The sequence below is a fragment of the Accipiter gentilis genome, chromosome 13 (assembly GCF_929443795.1).
Source record: "Accipiter gentilis chromosome 13, bAccGen1.1, whole genome shotgun sequence".
Lineage (NCBI taxonomy): Eukaryota > Metazoa > Chordata > Aves > Accipitriformes > Accipitridae > Astur > Astur gentilis.
Window position 1 is genome coordinate 19,058,056 of NC_064892.1, and position 21,369 is coordinate 19,079,424.

At 38.8% G+C, this 21,369-nt stretch overlaps 2 protein-coding genes across 6 annotated transcripts in view; one reads left to right on the forward strand and one right to left on the reverse strand.

Annotated features, from left to right (window-relative positions):
• Positions 1-653: 653 nt before the first annotated feature.
• On the reverse strand, positions 654-19,625 carry BORA (BORA aurora kinase A activator). Of its 4 annotated transcripts, none has more exons than XM_049815609.1 (13): positions 19,541-19,625; positions 18,331-18,501; positions 17,081-17,187; positions 13,398-13,443; positions 11,754-11,835; positions 10,910-10,975; positions 10,124-10,180; positions 8,609-8,826; positions 7,146-7,299; positions 5,491-6,092; positions 4,964-5,092; positions 3,279-3,456; positions 654-2,986 (listed from the first exon to the last, which is right to left on the reverse strand). In XM_049815609.1, exons 2-13 carry the CDS (start codon positions 18,484-18,486, stop codon positions 2,949-2,951), a joined length of 1,833 nt encoding a protein of 610 aa, XP_049671566.1. In that variant the 5' UTR covers positions 18,487-18,501; positions 19,541-19,625; the 3' UTR covers positions 654-2,948. The 4 variants fall into 4 exon arrangements, with proteins under 4 accessions (XP_049671566.1, XP_049671567.1, XP_049671569.1 ...); XM_049815610.1 differs by having other exon boundaries at positions 18,823-19,600; XM_049815612.1 differs by having other exon boundaries at positions 18,331-18,381; positions 19,541-19,563.
• A 237-nt stretch (positions 19,626-19,862) lies between these two features.
• Positions 19,863-21,369, forward strand: part of MZT1 (mitotic spindle organizing protein 1) — a 191,921-nt gene continuing 190,414 nt past the window's right edge. For both annotated transcript variants that reach the window (XR_007507898.1, XM_049815614.1), the window contains exon 1: positions 19,863-19,958. Coding sequence is in view for 1 of the 2 variants with exons in the window: in XM_049815614.1 (XP_049671571.1) it covers positions 19,910-19,958 (49 nt within the window). In the remaining variant the exon portion in view is untranslated. The remainder of the gene's footprint in view (positions 19,959-21,369) is intronic.

Consider the following 21,369-nt stretch of genomic DNA (forward strand, 5'->3'; position numbering starts at 1 on the left):
ATGCCTCCGATTACAGTCGTTTCCATTCTAGCTTCAGCACCCATAGACTGGTTCTCCTGATGTCAGTTCCTCGCTCTCAAAGCCAAAAACCTGCAATGCCATGTACTACAGCTGTTCCTTGGAGATCATTGAAGAGTTAGAGCTCACAAACTTCTCTACTAGTCATTTACTCCTCAGTGGCTTGCTTCGGTAATCAGTGGGTCACAGCTGATCAATACATGGTTGTCACTTGGCCATATTTACTCAGATCCCTCTATGCTGTAATTTTAAAGGATCAGATCAGATTTATAAAAGGCATCAAGAGGAGACAATGTGTTTAACTCATTGCAAGAGAAAAAAAACCCACCCTATGAACAAGACATTTGAATTCTGTCACCACTGTTCTAAAAGGCTTTGGAAACTTGAAACTAAATTTTAAAGATGTGCAGAGCACTAGATGTATAACTGGTACTGCACTTTTAATTCAGCACCATATATTACAGTAACTGAACCCATTTTTTACCTGTATGCAGGAGAGCAAAAGCTTGCCAAGCTCCTTGCCTGACCTCTTCCTCTGTTCCCCAAGGTCCCCCACGCAAGCACCAGTGTTGTGTGTTACAGGCAGCATTCAATGTAAGATGCTGCAAATTGTAGCAAAAGAATTAATACAATCGAGGCATGAAAGAGATGTCTTTATTCTATTTCACTGCTCAATTTACAATTATACATGTTAGAGGACCCTCGTTAAAACTACCAAAATTAATTTAATGTAAACAATGACCGTTTCTTGCAACGTGTACCAACCAATCCATTAAGTACAACTAGAGAAACAGAATGGTCAAATGATTTCCGTGATAACTTGCACAGTAGGTTTCTTCTACAAAACAATTATACAAACATAATAAAAAATAGGCACCTTTTCATAAAATAAATAATTCCCATCTAACTGAAGACTATAAAAATGGGACAGAAAATACAGGCAATTCATTTGAGTGGGGATCCTTAATTACTTCTCACATTCACCCATTTCTGATGCTACTTTTCCCTTACCTTTAAGAAAATATACAGGGTCTGATCATTGAACATATCATTATAAAGTTTTAATTAAAAAAATAAAATGAAATCTTAATTATACATATCATGCCAAGCAGTTCAGAAACAGATCATAATTTGGACTGCCCTGCTTTTCGTCTTCCCCTTTACATTACTACTATTTTTAGTAATCACACTTGCAAAAATAATCCTTTGTACAGTCCAGGAATCTGGAATTCACCCTTTCAATTGATTATTGTTAAAAAGAAGTATCATGAGAAACAGAAAAGACGCAAGGCCATAAATAACTTTTAGAACTTTACAAAACTCTTGCACACAAGTTTCAGGTCTAATGCATTGCTTTTTCATGCTGTGCAATTCTGTTCACACCTCCCCTTTTCAGATTTTTAAAAAGGGCTGTCAGTTGCCTTTCAATTTAGGTGTGACCAACTGTTTGAGGCTTAGTGTGCCAATAGTTATTCATCAGCCACAGTCTATCACTTTGGTACAAGCTTTCCTGTGGGTTGTGGAACAGAATGGGAAGCAGAGCGTCCAGCCAGTATCCTGGGACTGGATATCCTTGCTATGAACTACTTCACCTGGGGCACGTACTAGAATGGACTTTCCTTTTTGATTAATGCAACACGGTTTACTTCAGAGCTCGACAAACAGAGCCTCCCCTCTTAGTCACTAGAAGATTACCATATGGATTCTCCCCCCCCCCCCCCCCCCCATTTTTATTTATAAATTCCAGAAGGTTCTTTTAAAATCCAGTCGAATTCAACCAAATCAGATTTGATTAGGTAAAGGGAGTTCTGGGCTTCCAGATCCTCCTCATTCCATTACTTTTGTTCATTGATGTTTTTCTTGAAAATATCAAGAGTTTGTTTATATTAATACTTTTTGCAGTAAGTGGCATGCAAAAAGTTAATTGTTTTTCTAAACGTTTATCTAAGTATTTTGGCAATTTCTGTAAGCAACATAATAATAATGGGAATTAAGCATAAGAGGGAAGTAAAAGTGTAATGGTTTACTTTTAATAGAAGGAAAGCTGCACCATTGTCTTAATGATGTACTGAGACCAATTAACCTTATTGCACCTTCTTATGTTCCTTCGAAAGGGTACTGGAGCATCAATTTGGACACAAGTGTTCTTAGGGGACACTGGTGGAGTCAGGTGATTGACTTCAAGATTAGTACCAATACAATTACTTAAGTAACAACACTATCATTTGATTTTAAAGTAACCAATAGTACATTTTACTTAAGTACATGGTAAAGCTAACTGACAGATACACAGTTCTCTGTCAAACCAAGGAAAAAACTGTTCAAAGAATTGCTAAAAGACTTCTTTTGACGTAAGGCTTATTTTATTACTAGGCAAATTAAACTTTAAGTTGTGTAAAAATGCGTTATTTCCGTAACTAGAATGCAGCTGTTCACGAGGAAAACTTAATTAAAAGGACTAGCCTGGTATTAAAATCAAAGCACCCATTTTTAACAGTTTGCAGCCTACTCTAAATCATATACATATTCCAGGGACCCATTTCTGGAACACTAGTTTTATTCTTTCCTCATGAAAGTCACAGCTGAGTTTCATCCCTGTTACTTTGGACTGATACCCACAGACACTCACCCCTCTCCTGTGACCCCAGCCCTGCTCTTATCACACCCCCAGCAGTTCATTTCTGTTCAGTGACACTGTCCTGGTACCAGTGCTAGTATTCCTGAAGCCACGTGATAAATCTGATCAGGGCAAAAGCATTCCAAATCAAAACTAATACTCCTTTACTTTTGCTCTCCTCCATGGAAAAAATTCCCTCATGCCTTCAGAAGTTGTGTCTTAAAATGTAGGTGGTTTTGCAGTGACATTGGCTGCTATGCAAGTTACCCTAGGTTTGCCCAGTCAATCTGAAATACTCCTCTTGAAGCTGAAGTTACGTCCAAACTTTCGAAACAAGGCTCCTCATGGAATCTACCGTAATCACAGAAGGAACACAATTCTGAAAAAACACTATGGTTTCTTTGTACCAAGTTTAGCCACCTTAATTTTCAAAAGGATCGCTTAATGATAGCAATAAATTTGTTAGTAAGACCTGAAAAACCACACATTATTTAAAAACTCCCTTAATATATACAAGACAATTTATTACATTTGCATTAAAAAAGCAAAATAGTATGTATAATTCCAGGTAATTGAGGTCATATATATATATATAAATTTATTAGACAACACAATTTAAGTTCTCCATCAGAAAACTACATACCATTTTTGTGAAAACCCTGAACTTGATTTTCATTTTTATGTTTCCAGGCAGAAATGTTACAAGTTGTATTTTGACCAAATACTGTACTGTGTGGTTTTGCTTTTTGGAAACAGGATTGCTTCTCTGGAGATTTTGCTCTCAGCAACTGATTGTCCTTATGGTTTAAAACAGTACACTCCTAGGTTAATAAGGAAAAGTTAATTTTAAAACCTTTTTCACAAAAATTCCCCCAAAGAAACAAGATCCAAACTTACTACCTAAAAATTTCAAGTTACAATTAGTACTTTATAGCCTCCCACCTCTCCCCTTCTGAAATAAAAGGTAATGTCTTCTCTGTACAAATCTTTGAAATTTGTGCTGTCAGCCAGAACCTCCTTTCAGAGCACACATGCTCTGAATGACCCAGACTGGATTCTTTTAGCCAGCAACGTGCATGCTTTTTAATTTTCATTCTTTGTGGGCTCTCTGTTGTGAGAGTTGAATGAAGTACTTGATGCCTCCACACTTAAGTCCTAATCCAAAATGCAAAGTTGGGCTTAGTCAGGATCTAAGCAGTTGAAAGACTAGCAGTGGGAGAAGGCAGCTGCATGACATTGGTGAGTCTCTAGGACAGGTTTGGTGTTAGACCATTTATTCCAATGAGTACATTCACATGTATAATCCATGTCCAACAGGGTGAGTGGTGCAAGACCTCAGAGTAGATGGCTTTTTTGTTTTTTTAAAGATAAACTATCCATCTATTCCTCCTGTAAGGGCACAGTTACCCTAATCTTAAATGAGCAGTTCAAAATTTGATGTCAATAGTCTATAAAACACCATCAATCTGCTCTTTACCTTGGCAGAGAAGTGGCTATTAGCATGTCAGATACAGAAGTTAAGTCAGGGCTGAATGGGCTTACTTGAGGTTTTTTATAATCTGGTACTACTGGTCAGTACTGTCTCTCCTTCAAGGACTGTAAACAACACTAAGTAGTAGACCATAAGCTACTAAGTTTATAAGACCATAATTACTAAGTGAGAGGAGATGATCTTCGCTCTCTCCTCCAAAGAAACTAGCTTTGCTTCCCATTCTGTAGAAGAAGTAGAACTCCTTCCCATCAGTGACAAGATTAAGAGCTTGGGAGTCTTGCTAGATATGTATTATCTTTTGTAATTTGTTTTGTTCTTAAGATAGGTCATCAAAGGGCTTGTAATCAAGAGATTGTACCCAAGCAGCAAGTTCCCCACCAAGTCAGCATGCCAGCTATGGTCTAGGAAACTTGAGGCCAGACAATGAAAAGTAGCAGCAATTTTTCCCCAAAGATGTGCTTGTCCACAGGCACATATTTAAAAACTTAGCGATAAAAAGAGCAGCAAGAACAACAGAAACAAAAATAAGAGACAGACTGCAATGCATCAGAAGCCATGAGAAGCCTCACAACTACCCTTCACGCATATACCTCAGTTTCCCCTGAAACTACCTCTGCCTTTGTCATAGAACACATTAATTTTATTGCCAGCTTATGGTATTTGTCCCGCATTTATTCCTTGTGTTCAACATAATACTTGAAATGATGCTACATTAACACATTCTCTATTATCACCTGACAGTCTCTCCCCCTCAGGCTCCCTGAAACTGAATAAAACAGGGAACAGATGCTTTAGATGGGAAACCTATCACTTCTGTATCACAATTTAACTCCTACCTTTGTTCTAAGATGAGATTTATTCTGAAACACGTTAGTATTCACATCATTTTCTCTGCAACTGTTTTCAGCCCCCGCAGTATCCATAATGCTGCTTCCACAAGTCTGTGTATTATAACCACTGTCCACCTGAAATCAAGAAACAGGGCTTTAAAAATCTACTGCAATTTAACACCAATAAACCCCTCAGATTCTCATACCTGATACGACTTGCATTTGATTAACAGAACTTAATCCAACAAATTTTCAGTTAATAACAAAAGCAAATTGTAAACGGGTCTGTCAGAATTGGTTTTGGATTAAGTTTATTACTATGCATAGTAACACAAAAAAATTTCGTAATTGCTACGCTAACTCCACTGAGACGAAAAAGGAGATGGGCCGGAAAGAATAAAAGTAACAATACCACCTGCATGCCACATCCAATAAGAGAAAATAGACAATTACTTCCAGAATGGTATACATAGTGAAAGTTACCATGTCAAGTTCAGTTTTACAGAGAAGCAAAAAAAGATTTTTATTTTTACCTGAATACTACTGTTGTCACAAGGAATTACACTGCTTTCTGCAAGAGGTGACATGCACATGCGAGAGTTTTCAATACTGAAAGTAATCCCTGTCATAAAGCTGGTCATTGGTGCATTGCTATTGCCAATTGTTTCTTTTATCCAAGCGTTTTCCTCTGACACTTCAGCTGCATCAGCCATATCTACGGTATTATTTTCCTTTGAGCCTTCTATATCCTGAAATGATGACAACCTTTGACAACAAGCTTCTGAGTGATCTGGTGCAATAGACACAGTTGCTACCACGAGATGTGTACCATGTGCAAAAGTATCACTGTCTTGCTGACATAAGTTTATTCCATTATCCATTTCTGGGAACCGAGCTTCTGCTGGAGAAGCATTTTCCTTGTCTTCCTCATCCACACCGTGGTTCTCAACTGCAATTGGTATTCTAATGACAGAAGTCTGATACTGGGCAGTTCCTCTACAAGCTCCAAGCCTCATAGGAGAACAATTTTTAATTGGAGAACAACCATCTATATAAGGACTTCTTGTACTTGGGGGTGTCATTCTACTTGAGGAAGAAGGAATATCTGGAGAACGAAATGTAAATTTTCTTTGGTCTGTAAAAAACAACAAAGTTATTCTATCAGATATCAGACGGAATTAAAGTCATCATCCTCAAAGCTGTAGAGTCTTTCGAATAATTATAGCCAACTACATAGTGTTTCACTGACCTCTGTCTCTCAGCTCCAAGGCCTTCTTAAAAAAACCAAAACAACAACAACAGAAAAAAACCCCCAAAACCAAACACCCAAAAACCAAACCACCAGCACATTTAAACTATCATGGTAAAGGCAAGTTTTCATCCCATTTTTACCACCAAATTTGTTTCCTATGACATGGTTTGCTCTATTAGAGGCCTTGCATTTTCAAATGTCAACACTACATAGTGTTCAAAGGAAAATGTGTGAAGGCTGGTTCTGTGGCTTTTTTCCAAATACCAATACACATATTCTATAGGCATTTAAAAAATTTAGGGCAGCAGTAGTTTTCAAGAAAATCAAATAAGTGAGAAAACACCTATGCTATCTCCACATATAATGGTGTTGAAATACCACAAGGCTCATCAGAGCAAAATCTTGTATAAACATGACAACATGTCTTAGCAGGTAATGGACAAAACGGGAAATACATTTCCTAGAGCAATAAGGACACAAAATGTTCATGATTTCTTCACTAGCCAGTTTAATTTCAAATAATCTTCACGATCACATGATTTGAAAACTCAGCTTAACATTCTTTGTCCAATTAAAATGCTTCAAGTTGTGCCAAATCACAATTCTGACCTGATTTAGTTCAGGCATATGGCTTTAAAACCCCTCCTCACACTAGATTAATCCTTTAATTTTTTTTTTTTTCTAATTAGGTCACAATTCCTTCTTCTAAAATATTTTCCTGAGTTGATTTTTTTGCAAGCAGATACACTTCACAGTTTCACATCATTAAGATATTTCACTGATAAACAGTATATGTGTCATATAGAAGGGGACTGCTAGTCTGCCAAGCACAGTAACTTGTCTCTGAAGAGAAAAATTTCCAGTAAGAATGCAGCAGGTTTTATAATATAAATATGTAAATCAAGAAAGTATAACAGATATACAATTAAACCATACCTGACAGTGGTGTCTTTCTGATGTGAAAAGCAATTGGTGAAAAAGTAGGAGAACCATTATGTGCAGGAGACCCCTCTGGAAATGTAGGACTGGTTATACTTCCCAGACTATAAGCCCTCGTTCCTCCCTGAATAGGACTTGACGAAAACTGACCCTTCAGTTAAAGAAAAAAAAAAGAAAAAAAAAGCAGCATAAAACTCTGACTAATATGTATATATATAAAGTGTTCTAACTAAAAACCTTAATATGGCAGCACTGAGGAAAACTAATCCTGTACAACGACATTCTCTATCATTAGTTCAGCTTAAATATTCCAGTTGCAGCTCTTCACTTGGACTTCATGCCTCTACATAGAAAAAGAGCAATGGACTCAAACTGTCACATAATACCAACTAAGACTATAATATCCATTATATTTAAGATCTATGAGAAGCCTAAACTGAGAATTAATGCTATCTGTGTATATAGTCAAGTATTTAATCTCAATTTCTTACTCATACCAATGCAGATGAAAGCCAGACACTATTTATATTTTATTGGAATCCATATTACCTGAATTAACTCAGCTGCAAACAAAATACTTTTCCTTAAGAGAATAGTGCTTGTGATCTTGCTTAAGAGTATGGTGCAAAAAGAAAAGTAACTTCTAGCAGTATAATTATGTTGTAGGAATTCTTTACTAGGTTACCATAGTGAAGAATATTTTTTTTTAAGCCACACTCTTGCTGGGGTAGTTTTTTTAACATGCACTTCAGTCGCCAGACGGACAAAACCATACCCCCTAAATCAGTTTATCTGTGCTATGTCCACCTGGGAATAAGATTCATCTTGCTTAATTTAAAAAACAGACATCATGTTCTCTGTTCTAATAAACATCTACTCATCTGAAATCTCTGGTCAATGGAAAAGAAAAAAGCATATTTAGCACTGCATTCAAAGATCCACAAGTCCTTTCTTCCACCATGAACGAGTTTATGAGCCATAAGGGAAATAATTATATCACCTGTTCATATCAATTAGTATTTTAGACAGCAGTTCATGGATTTAAACAGGCCTTTTTTTATATATACATTTTATGGAAAAAAAGTTTCAACATGCTTTCAGCAAGTCTTGTATATGTGTCAATTCCTACTTCCTTTTCATAACATAAAGCATAACTCCTTCTATACAAAAGAACAGCAGCCCAACATAATAATTTGATATAATAAAAGTCAGTAATATATTCTTTCAAGACTTTTTTTGTTCACATATTTTTTTTCTGAATTTGGAATTTGAAAAAACCCCCACCCTACCACCCTTTGGTCTAACACCTACTCTCTCATAAAGCAGTTATAGCTTATTAAAAACATGGGTTTTCATCTTGTGAAGTCTGTCAGAACACAGAATTGGTACAGCCTGCTCTGAGAACGACTCCTGTGCCAGGTAAGTCACATCCCATCCAGCCCACAAAACAGGCTACTTACTGAACTAGATGTTTCCAGAGGGCTTCTGCACCGTACTGGAGATATGTCTATTGAACAAAGCACTTCAAGTGGCTGACTACTGCGTGGACTATGCAGAGAAGGGGACAAACACTCAGATACACTTCCATTTTCTTCTAAAAACAGCTTTCTTCTGAGTGATGAAGAGCTCAGATTTTCCTGAGACTGATCTGCAAATTCATCAGTTCTAAAATATTCACCTAGAAACGTGCGGGAGAAGTCGTTTCCAGTAAGAATGCAAGAAAAAAGATCTCTTGACTACAGAGACATATATAACTAAATTAAAACATTTAATCCAATTTACCAATACAGCAAGAAATTAATCTAGTTTAGGCACCTATCCCAAAGGATCACTTGTTATCATTACAAAAAGTCTACTCAGGTTCCACTTGTGCCTATCATCCTTTAATACTAAAGTCTGCATTTTTTAAAAATATAAATATTGGCTAGCATCTACTTACTGGCCTCTTCCCAAAATTGTATTATTCTTCACATCCAAGTTATGAAAAAGGAGTTGTTAATCACCCAAGCAAAACTACACCCTTTTTCAGGTCTCCCATACGCTTTGATGGTCATCATGATACATATGAAGGCAAACCAGATTCAACTCAAAGACAGTCAAAGCAGTTAGCAGTTTACAGTAGAAAAGCATACAGATGTTAACAAAGACCCATTAAAATATGCTGAGACTCACCAGGTTATTTCAGGTTTTTGCTCTATTCTAATTGGATACTCCTTGTAGAAGAAATTTTTCATAAATTCACAAACTATGCATTGATGGAAGCACTTGTTAAGATGAAACGTAAAAGCAATAGATATAGTTCTGTTTTTCTGTTTTAATTTTGATGGCCCACAATCAGGGTTGTGAACTTCAATACTGGTATAGGAGCATGCAGCCAAAAACCTCTGAGCTGGCTATACCCACTATTCCCACATAAGAGCTCTAAGAACAGGCCTTTCCAGTCCCTTTGCCCGAGAAGCTGGCAGCAACTGCTCAATACAGCAGTTAGACAGTTAATTTGGACTCATCTCCCCACTCGGCAGTCATGGCTTTTTTGCCACCACACAACTTCCAGTCACCACCATGGCTTCAGTTAAATTAAGGGCACAGAATTACAGCATAGCTTTGCTCAAGGCAAGGTTGGGCTATGAGCCTCATGGCCAGCAATTTGTAAGTCAAACAGCTCTGCCAAGTTAAATAACTGCTTTACTTGGGGGAGGCAGGGGTATCTTCTTCTTACTACCTTTTATGCATTCAGAATTTTAAATCACTTTCCAATTGTCCTCCATATCCCTCCTCTTTTATCTCTTACACTCACATCATATCATTTAAAGTCAGATGTTCCATGCAACACACAATAACTATTTAGAACACATACTTAGAACTTTCATTCACATTAGGTTTTCAGTATTTCATAAGACTCCAAAACAGCAAACTACAAACCCACATTTTTTATTTAGACATTCATAATTAAATGTAGATATTACATGACATACCTAGTATTTTCTCTAAATTAAAATCCACTGGCAAAGACAGTACTGTCTGACAAGCAGCTGCAATGAATAAAACCAATAAGATTAGCTTGCAGTGACCTTCTACTAAAACTGTGGAAACAAAAATTCACTTTCAAATCACACTGCAATTGAGCTATTTAAGTTACAGTTGCAATAAGGGAAAGTGTTAATTAAAGCTAGGATTCTGATTTGATGCGGCACACTAAGGCCTAGACATAAAAAATCAAGGGTTGTAACATAAAAGCCTGTAGAAAGGCATTCTTAACTGAAGAGAGAGGTCTCTGAAGAAAGGAAGGATTCAAAAGGAAATGGGAGAAAGATCATCAAAATACCCTGGGAAAAAACACTACCTATTTATCTAAAATAAAATAGTTTAAAAGATGTCTTAAGATTTCTGCTATTTATTTGTCAGAGAAAATCAAGATTCTCTAACCCAATACATTAAAGGTTTCTTGAAACTGTAATTTACCCATAAACCTGAGGCTTATATTCACTTCTTAATTCAGAAAAAGTGCATACATTAGGTTGGAAAAAATGCACTCTACAGTCTACAGAGGACTTCAGTTTTTACTTTGGAAAAAATATAATAGAATGAAATTACTGAGAAATTGATATTAAAATCAATAGTACCATACAGTTCAAGAAAAATTATTTCTAGAGGAATATTAACAAAAAAAAAAATCATTCCCTTTTGAAATTAAATAGCCATTAAAAAAAATATTTTGCTTTAGAGAAAGCCTGTAATTCCAGACATTTCCTTTTACCCACCATTGCTCTTCCCAGGATGCAAAGTTAGCTGTCTTCTAATTGGAGAAATGTAATTTAGATCTATGGCTGTAAAACAGATAAGAACTTAAATTTAAGCATGCATTGCATATAGAGTTTTGAAACCTAGCAGCAGTAAGTTAGAATATTTAATACAACTAAACAAAATTTTTGCATCAAAGTTTGGAAAAGATTAGAAAGGAGCACTGAAAAAAAGGTTACCATTATAGCTGATTAAGAGAATTTCAGCACCTTCTCCAGCTTGTAATCCATTTACTATGCATTCTGTTGGTTATATATAAACTTTAATAACAAAATAAAATCTAATAACAGCATAAATGAAATAAACTTAGAAACCCCACAACCCTATGTACAGAGACAGTGAGCTAGCAGGACATTCAGAGGACAACAGGAATTTACATAGAAAGTAAGGATAGAAAAATACGGAACTCTGTTTCCCATATACTTATATTGGCAGGGAAGCAGTCAGAATAAGTCAGACATGCAGATATCAAAAGAAAAGAGCAAAGTAGAAGACTTGTCTATTACCAGTACTGATGCAGCAAAGTTGCGTGTGAAAATTAAACTGGTTAAAGACAGGCTATGAAAGGAAAAAGATTTATAGGGCAGGAACCAAAAATAACGAACAGGAAAAATTATGTAAGATTCTGGATTAATTAACGATTTTTAAACAAAGAAAGCACTTGGAGACAACAGCTAAAAATCTATCAGTTGTGCCATCTTTTATCATTGGTTCTTAAAATTTAAATTTAGGTTGAAAAAAATTATGCTTGATAATTTCTCCAAAAGCTAGATAATTTTGGGTGGACACACAAAAGCAACTTACATTTAGTTGAATTAAACTGAGAAACTTGCTTGCCTTCATGTTCAGTCCAAGGAGAAGGAACTATGAGTCTTTTTGTGAAAAACTAGAGTCAAATAGAAACAAACCATCTTAGCATTTTTAAAAATTGAAGACTTTCAACTTAAATTTAGATTAGCACCCTGAACAAGAAAAAAATTAAGTCATACCTTTTGCTACTCACAGATATATATTTTAAGAATTTTAACTCTTCCTTCCCCAAAACCTGTAGAGATTATCCCTTATACCCAAAATACATTTCATTATTTCAGGCCCAGAGAAGTTAAAGAAAAAACAATTTTATTTGAAGACCCCCATGTTCTGTATGACACATACCACCTCAGATCTTCCAAGTCTGCAGAGTGAAAATTGTACAAAAGTTTCATTTAACACTAATTATTCATTAAAAAATTTGAATTGTCTCTATCATACTGCACAGTAGTTTAACATAATTCTTTTCAACTTTTCAGTTTGTGAAATTGTTGTATTTTGACAACTGAGCTACTTTGCAGAAGTGCCAAAGAGACAGTGCAGTAACAGTAACACCAGTAAAACCAAGGCTTTTTGGCAATATTGTTGGTGTATTTGGCTAAACTGGTTAGCAGTGAAACATTTATGAGTACTGGCACTTCACTCTTTTTCTTTGAATCAGAAACTGTATCTGCTGTCACAGTTGCATTCTAGAATACCCTGATGCTGAGATGAACACTATTACATAGCTTCAAGAAATACAGGGCAAATCATGTTCTCACAATAAATGCAAGACTGAAAGCAAATGAAAAAAACTCAGCTTGAAACACTCCACTATTAAAGGCATAATTTTTATCAGAGACCTGGTTTCAAGCTGTTCAGCTGCATAATCCATTAGTTTATGCCTCGCAAAGAAGAAATACGCTTTTTAATGCAGATTTAGAACAACAAAGTATCTTTGCTGCAGGTCAACTACATAGCACTTTTATGGAATCATAAAACATTTTTTGTTTATAGAGACAGAAACTGATAACAGCATGATACAATATAAAAAGATCAATAAGACTAAGGAAGACTTGCCTGTCAGAGCCTTATTTTTTGAAATAACAATGAAGATTTCTATAGTGAAGATTTGAAACACTCTACTTTTCCTTCTCTGCTAGACAAATGGATAGTAAAAAATAAAATGAAAAATAGATAGAAAGTATTACAAGCTACCAGAAGAAGGTCTTGCCTCCAACTAAGCAGACTGTGGAAGAAAATCACCAAGGTTCTACTATATTTTAAAAAATGCAATAAAAGAAACTAAGCTACCTAACACTAACAGTTACTGTAAAACCCAAAATACTCAATCATTTTTAACCTTAAATTAACTATTTATAAGAGTTATCTTACAGCTACATTCCCACTAGCCAACCAACATGAAAGAAACAAAATCTGCTGTTTTGACTTACAGATGTGTGAAAAAAGATGGGAGGAAAAAGACCATGTGCATTCCAACTACAACCACAAGGGATGAGGACACAAAATTACTTTCTTACTGACCAGTAAAAGATAATAGGTTTCTGGGTTTTAAAATCCTATAATAGACATGGATCTTTTTTTGTAGGTATGTAGCTAAAACAAATCAGTATTTGATAGCACAGAAAATTTTATTACCTCCTCAATGGCTTTTTGCCTTCTGTCTTCTGTCTCCTTATCAATTCTAAGTAACAAATGAAAAACAACTAAATTATCAAAACCATCATGTATCTGGAAAAATAAAAAGTCCAACCATGTGATCTTTTACAGATGCTTAAGAGAAACATTATAAATGAAATTGCACTAAACCCTAAATCTTACGATGTTTTTACTGTTATGTGCAATAATCTCATACCATAAATTTAGAAATATAAATGCACTTCTCAGTTACTTCAGTTCATTTGAAAAAGATCTGTACCTTTTAGAAGTACATATTTGCAAATATCTATTTACTCCTTGTAACAGCAAGTACTTTTATCTGGACAAAGACTCCATCATAACTGATCTTCCAAAATAATCCATTTAGTTATGTTGAACTTGTCATAGGAATAGATTTTGCTATTAAAGTTGACATGAGATTATGCTTATAAAAAAATCTCACTACAAAATCAAGCAGAATAAAAAACTGAGCTGCAAGGAACAAAAGGGCAAAGGAAGATACTTATGGAATGTTTGTACACTCAAATTCCTGACACAGTCCCACCTTCCCACCTTCCCTTTCAAATAGCTAGTCTGCTGTATTTTCTTGAGTTCAGGATACAATATTGTATTTCAGTTTGGATCAATTAACACATTCACTTCCGCAGCTTTTAACCTCTTTTAAAAAAAAATATTGTAGTTACTTCAGCCATCTTCAAATGATTTGTGAGATTCTAGATTTTTACTTCCTTTAACAGTCACCTTCAAGTTTCGCTTTCAGTTACTACAGTGTCTTTTATAAGCTTCAAAAAATGTTACAATGAATATTCATCATTGTCTTGGCTGAATCACATAATACTTTCATACAGTTAGTATACCTGAATTACCCTTGAATAATTTCAGAAATCAGTCAGATAACAGACATTATTAGCTACACAAACACATGCAGATTTACCTAATACATGAACTTTCCCTCACAGCCCTTTCTTTGATGCTAATCAGACTTTGAATAGACCTGCAATAGTTGGACATGCCATCTTCAACTATGTCTGCCTAGATGATGCTAAAGTGACAATTCTATGAAGACACTTGCACAAGATTCAGTTATTGTAAAAAAAAAAAAAGCATACAATCATTGTGTATTTATGCATAGTGAATCACAAGTAATAAGCATCTTCACAAGGCAGATTCCAAAGGAGAAACAGGGGAACTGGGAAAACAGCTCCCAATAAAAGTGCTGATTAGTGCAGAAGTTTTTTCTTTAGTGCATAACTCCAGGAAAATAAGAAAGTAAAAATGTCATATGTATTTAACAACAATAAAAACAAGCCAGTCTTGTATGCAACTTTAAGCAACGTAGCACTTGCAACTGTGACACAGTACACAAGAGACAGTACAGATTTTTTTAGTACTTAACATACAATAGCATAGCATCCAATTTAGAAACATTCAATTTCTACCAGTAGAAATAAAAAAGCAAGAGGAAAGTTTGTGGACAAGACTATGTCACTGTGTCTGCTCAATTACCGACAGACTATTTTTCACTAACACAGTCTGCCAGAAGAAAGTTCTCCTAATCGTTTTACAAGCAGTGCAATAAACACACAGCACACAGATGAGGCCCAGTTTATAGAAACAGTAACACTGCACAAAATCAAGTCTACACGTGATACACGCTCAGACTTCGCAAAGTGCTCATGAGCTTTTACACTGTGCTGCTACCCAAACTGTTTTCACTAACGGAGAATTAACAGTTTGAAATATTTATACACCAAATTTCCTATGCTTGTGGTTTGTTGCAACTAATCGAGAAAATGGCTTGTTAACAAGCATTATTAAAATGGAGTATATAGTTTGTGTAACATTATGCACGGACTTCAAAAACTCAAATTCTTTTATCAGGAACTTTTAATGTCAAGACCTGTGTTTATGACACTTCAGTTTCCATAAAGCAGTATTTATGAAATGTAAATTAAAATCAGTTGCCATATAAAATCTTACATGGACATATATATGTATATATGCATTTAACCATGTACAGTTTGCAGCCACCATAAATGACCACCTCAGTCTGTACACTGAAACATGCAAGCATGGACACAGCAAACCTACACATACATGAACTAGCCTTTCTAGTCATACCAGATGATTAAAAAAAACCTAATCACAGTGGGTATGAAACAGTTGGACAGACTTAAAGGACAATGCATGTTTATATCTATAGGCCATGCCACTAATCATCATTGGAATTGTCACCCAAGTCATCTAAATTAAAACTAGTTTGTGTGTAAACTAATAGGCTTCCAGAAACAATGTAATCAACCCCCTAAAAACATAAGGCTTAAGGCTTTATAACACTTAGAAAGTATTAAGAGTCTGAAACCTGCTGGCTCCTAGAGGAAGGCCAGGAAACAAACAGACATTAAGAAAAATAAAATCGACATTAAGACATGGTGATTCACAGATACAGCTGAGGAGAGTTAACACTCTTTCTACACCTCCGCTGCGGCAAGAAATTCATATCCCCTCTTATACCTCTCTCTGTTCAAAAGAGATGTAGGTTCAGTCAGACACTAAGAACACTAGGTCTAGTTCACAATATTTTTTACGATGAGGGTGATGAACCACTGGAACAGGTTGCCCAGAGAGGTGGTAAACACCCCATCCCTGGAAACATTCAAGGCCAGGTTGGATGGGGCAACCTGATCCAGTTGAAGATGTCCCTGCTCACTGCAGGGGGGTTGGACTAGACAGCCTTTAAAGGTCCCTTGCAACCCAAACCATTCTATGATTCTGTGAATATTCATAAAGGACTCTTGCCCTAAACAGCCTTCTATCTGTGTTTCATTGCAGTAACAGGACTCGAAAGTCCAATAGGCATAAACAGGATGGAGGATCGTTTTATTATTCTGTTACCGTGGTGCTTCATGCCGTGAGGTGCAATGCTTTGTGCAAGTTCGTATCTGAGAAATGTATGGCAGTGTCTACAGGATTCACAGTTGTGGCCTTCCCTTGACTACCTTCACTTGCCATGTTGTTCTGTACTATTAGTAAGACTATCCCTCAAGATAAGCCGTGAATACCAAGCCTGTTTTACTTACTCATTTGTTTTCCCCATGGAAGTTATTTTCAGAGAAAGGAAAAAGTTGAGATCAAGATCCCCAAATTATTTAAAGTAACGAGCAATCTCCTTCTCCTGAAGGACAGCAAACTTCTTGGTCTTCCCTCCTTCACATTAAGTCCAGCCTATACATTTACTGGCTTACCTAACTAGCTTTCCCAGCTCTACCCTTCTGCAGGAGTCCCAAAGACCAAAGAAGCCTACACTTCATTGGTCTCAGTATGGAACACTCCGAGAAGATAAATTGTTTTGCGACAAGGAGCAGAAGAGGTAGCTTGGTAACAATCATTGGCAAGACATTTTCTTGCTTCCATTGATTGCTTTTATCTGGCTGTCTTTCAAACTGCAATCAGAGTGGATCAGTGGTTCTTAACATTAAAAAAAGAGCAACACAGAGGCAGCCTCATCTAAATATTACATCCACATCAGGGACACATAAAAATCTATGGTAGAAGATTTGAATAAAAAGTCTTTAATGCTGTGTTGAAATGTCAATAAAGCAAAAGAACAGTGTTCCAGTATTCAAGCCAAGTTAACTGCATAAAAACAGATGGTAAGTTACCTAGCATGACTCAAATACATTGCTTGGCGTCGAACATCTTCCGAGTCAATTTCCACAGGATTTATTAGAGCAAGCTGATCAATAGACCATCTAAATTTTCCTGGTGTCTAAAAAAAGAAATGGACATCTTAATGCTTGCTAGTCTAAAAAGATAAAAATAAAACCACAGGACAAATCTCAATGGAACAATGCAATCATAACTTCCATATAGTTTCTGTCAAAGACAATCAAAAGAGTTTCTGTTTAAATTATCTACTTTTAAAAAAAATAAATGAGTAAGTCAATCAGGCTTCTTTATCCTGGTAGTGGTATTACAATGATTTACAAGATAATAAAAAGTGGAAGGTTACAGCTAATATTTACAAACTGAGCTGTCAATTTCTTCTCAATTTCTGAGGACAGATCTACTAAAGATATAGAACTTTGGATAATATTTAGTTGCTTCTAGACTGCCAGAATCAAAACTGCAGTTCCATGAAAACCCAGTGCCTGTACCTAACTTAAGTTATCCAAATGATAGAGCAGCCTTCCTTTCACCTCATATTTTCAAGACTTAAGAGTTGCAACCCCATATGTAGCCTGCCAAGTCTCCCACATGCCACGCGTAGTGCACAACAAAACCCAATTCAGAAATAAAGCAGCTTCACCCCTTTATTTAACACTTCGTTACAAAATACTCTTCAAATATCTGCTTGAAAAATGATCTACCAAACAAGTCTTTTTAGTCTCATTAGCACAGCACCATCTCTACTGCTTATCAGAAAACAATTCCAACTGCAAACCAGAACGTAATTTGCAACTAAAAAATGCTACATATACACAGTCATTAACTTGATTCTGTGAATATGCAAACAGCTCATAATGGAAGTGCAATTAAGTTTTTCTTGCATCCAGCCTGCTTAGCGTGTAAGTAGGAACTGGTTTTTTTCCACTTTAAGCAGGACAAGAGCACCACATCCAACAACAGTCCTTTTATCTACTTTCAACCGGTTTTGGCACTTAGCAGGTATACGCTAATCTACTGATACACCTAATATCTAAAGAGAAAAAAAAAATCAGCAAGGTATGAAGACTAAGTGACTAGTATTAAAAGCAACATACTCCTGTAATCATAAGAAACACCAAATGCCACCAAAATTCTTTAGCTTAGTATATACATTAAAGCACGCTACATAAAACACACTTTTAGATGCATTTCAAAATATTAGCACTACATCTGCATAGTTACACAACCAAAGACTAGATCTTACAGGTGAGGATTTTGTTGATTTAAAGACTGAAGGACTGGAGACAATCTGCTCCTGAAGAGTATAATAATCACTGGGACTTTCAAAAGGATTCAGGACAGTGACTCGTCCTGGAGTTTCTGGTGTTATCTGCATTTTAGCTTCTTTTGTATCACCCATAACACTAAGCTATACCTGGAAAAGAGAGAGGGAGAGGAAAAATGAAGGGGGGGGGGGGGGGGGGAGAAAAAAAGGAAATTATAATTTTGACTTTTTAGGGTCATCCTGAAGGTTTTGGGAAGAGATGATCAATCGTTTTTAAGGAGCCAGAAAGATTTAAAAGACTAACAAAAACGCAGTTCGCTTTGGCTTGGACCTACTGACACGTGAAGCTGATCAATAAGGCTGGTATGATAAACAACTAAAAATAAACAGGACCTATGAAAACGAAACAAGAAAGGACTATTAAAGGCGACTAAAAGGAGGCTTAAAGGCCATTAAAAAAATAAAACAAACAACAAGAAAACAGCCACCACCACCAAAACCACCGGAAGAAACAAAACGGCGATGAAGCCAAACATATTCCTGGAGGACACCAGCTCGCATCCCGAACGCTGGCACTCAAGGGCTTCAGAAAGGAAGCGGAATTCCTGGAAGGCGGGGTAGCCCAGCGCCGGTCTCCCCGGGTGCCCCCCAGCGCCAGCCAGCCCCGCGTCACCCACAAGCCAAGCAGCAAGCACGGGAGGGGACGCGGAGCCCCAGCCACCGCGGCGAGCCGGGGCCGCCGCCGACCCTGCCCTCCTCCGCGCCGGACAGCCCCAGAAGCTTCCCAGAGCCCGGGAGGCAGCCCTGCCGGCCGCGGGGCAGACGCCCGGTGCCTCCCGCACGGCCGGGAGGCGATAAGGCCCCCTTCAGTACGGGCCCGCTTCGCTCAGGCGCTAAAGCCGCCCCCGGCGGGCCGAGGCCAGCCCCGGCCCCGAGGAGCTCCGACAGGCGCCACCGCTCCCTCCCGCAACGGCAGGCGGGGGGAGAAGGGTCGGCGGGTCTGCCGCCGCCCCCCGGCCCGCCAGCTCGCTCGCCTCAGGGCGGCAAAGGGGACGGGAGCCCCGGGAAGACGCCCCCGCCAGGAGCAGCCCCTTCTCCCTCTTCCCGCGGGGGCGGCGTCACCGAGCCTCGCCCCAAGCCGCTCTCCTCAGCCCCAGCGGCGGCGTCCCGGGGCCCGCGCAGCAGCTACCTGCCGCCGTTACCGGGACGCCGCCGCGCCCGCTCATGCTCCCCTCAGATCGCAGCTCCCGCCTCCGCCGCGCCGGGCGGCTCTTTAACCGGCCCCGCCCCCTCGAGGGCTCTGCCCAATCGCGACGCGCAGTCTCCGCCGCTGGACCAGTGGCGGAGCTCCCCCGCTCTCGAACGGGCCAACCGCCGGGGGAGCCGCTACACAAATTCGAAAGAAAGCCCGCCCTCTGCCTTCCTGCGGCTACGCGAGCGGGTTCCGTTTGGGGAGTCACGTGGGGCGAGCGGGGGCGGGAGTATTTGAACGGTGTGTGTGTGGGGGGGGAGCTCCTTCCGCTTCCGGGTGGGAGGTGAGGGGCGGTGCGGGGTCGCCATGGCGAGCAACGCCGCCAGCCTCAACGCGGTGCGGGAGACGATGGACGGTGGGTGCACTGGGGGTGGCAGCCCCGGGTCGGCCTCTCCGAGCGGCTCCCGCCGCAGGCGCCTCTGCCGTCGGCGCTCTCCGCATGGCTGAGCGGCCCGTGAGGCGGCTCCGCGTCGGCGCGGGCGGCTCTGCTGCGAGGAGGGTGGCGGTTTGCAGCTGCCGAAGGAGTCGGCGCAGGGCGATTTCTGTTTTGCTTCGTGTTACGCGTGGTGTCCCAAACGCTTCGGATGCCCGCGTGGTGCGAGTGTCTTTGGACCTCGCGTGTCTCTTCTGGGGCTTTTTAGTTAGCCGTTAGGTAATTTAGAATAACGTTGGGGTTTAATGTTTATGAATGTATACGTTTGCTGTTCTTTCTCGTTATTTGAGATGGCTAATGCGAGGTAGTGTCACCTGGCTGTGTGCATCTTGGATTTAAACTGGGGGGAAGAAAGTGCGTGGAAGGGAGAGGGAGGACCAAGCCTGCGGCACTGTGAGTGGCAGCGCCTGAACCGATCTGAACCCCAGTATCTTGTTCCTGTAGACAGCTCATGTCAGAAAACCGAAGTAAATTACTTAAAAAACAACAACAACAAAACCAAACAACAAACACCAACCAACAAACCAAAAATAACCGCAGTGAAAAAGTTTTGAGAAGGGCAGTTAGTGTTACAGAATTAGAGTAGTTTCTGATACAAAAAAACTGGCGCTGTTATGGGATGGGGAATGCGAGCGAAGTGGCACTAGGAGTAGTGGGAAATATTTCAGAGATTTAGAAGCCATGAGAAATGCAAGCAGGGTGAGTAAAGATTGGGTGTTCCCTTTCTCTTCCAGCCTGACTATGAGGATTCAAAGCTGGCAGGTTCAGGAGGTGTTTCTTAGTAATGTGTAGTGTGACACTGGAATTCCATGGAATGGCTATGCCATAAGCTTATGTGGATTTCAGGCAGAGTGGAAAGCTGCCCAGAAATCCACTGAGGGTTGTTAAATATGAAGACTTTCTCTGGAAGTGCCCTAATGAGGGACTAGAGGCTCGGGAGAGTGTTCAGGGGGGGATCGCTTTGTGTTTGTTACTTTCTCATGATCTTCCCTTGTATTATATTGACGGCTACCGTTATGTAAGGATTCCTTAGCAAAGGCCTTCATGAGTTGGACTGTTGTAAAAATTAGTGTTTCAGCCACTTATCTACCCACTCTGACCTGCTGCTGGAGGCAAGGCAGGACTAGCAGGATTAGCAGGATTATTATGGCTGCTCTGATGCTTCAAGAGGCTAAGACCATTCTGTGCAGATGAACAGAGATTTGTTTGGGAAGGACAGCAATTCTAAGTTCTCATAACTGTATTGGACATCTACCTACCTTCTCTCCACTTCTGCATGAATGTTTTAGATGGGAGGGACAATATGTGGATTTAAAGACAAACTAAGGCTTTT

What these genes read in the sequence shown, in the direction of transcription:
- BORA (XM_049815609.1), bottom strand. Translation starts at nt 18,486, where the DNA reads ATGGGTGATACAAAAGAAGCTAAAATGCAGATAACACCAGAAACTCCA. An exon ending in ATGTATTTGAGTCATGCTAG is followed by an intron (nt 13,444 to 17,080) that starts GTAACTTACCAT and finishes TTTGTTACTTAG; the next exon opens with AATTGATAAGGAGACAGAAG. An exon ending in GTGACAACAGTAGTATTCAG is followed by an intron (nt 5,093 to 5,490) that starts GTAAAAATAAAA and finishes TCTTGATTTCAG; the next exon opens with GTGGACAGTGGTTATAATAC.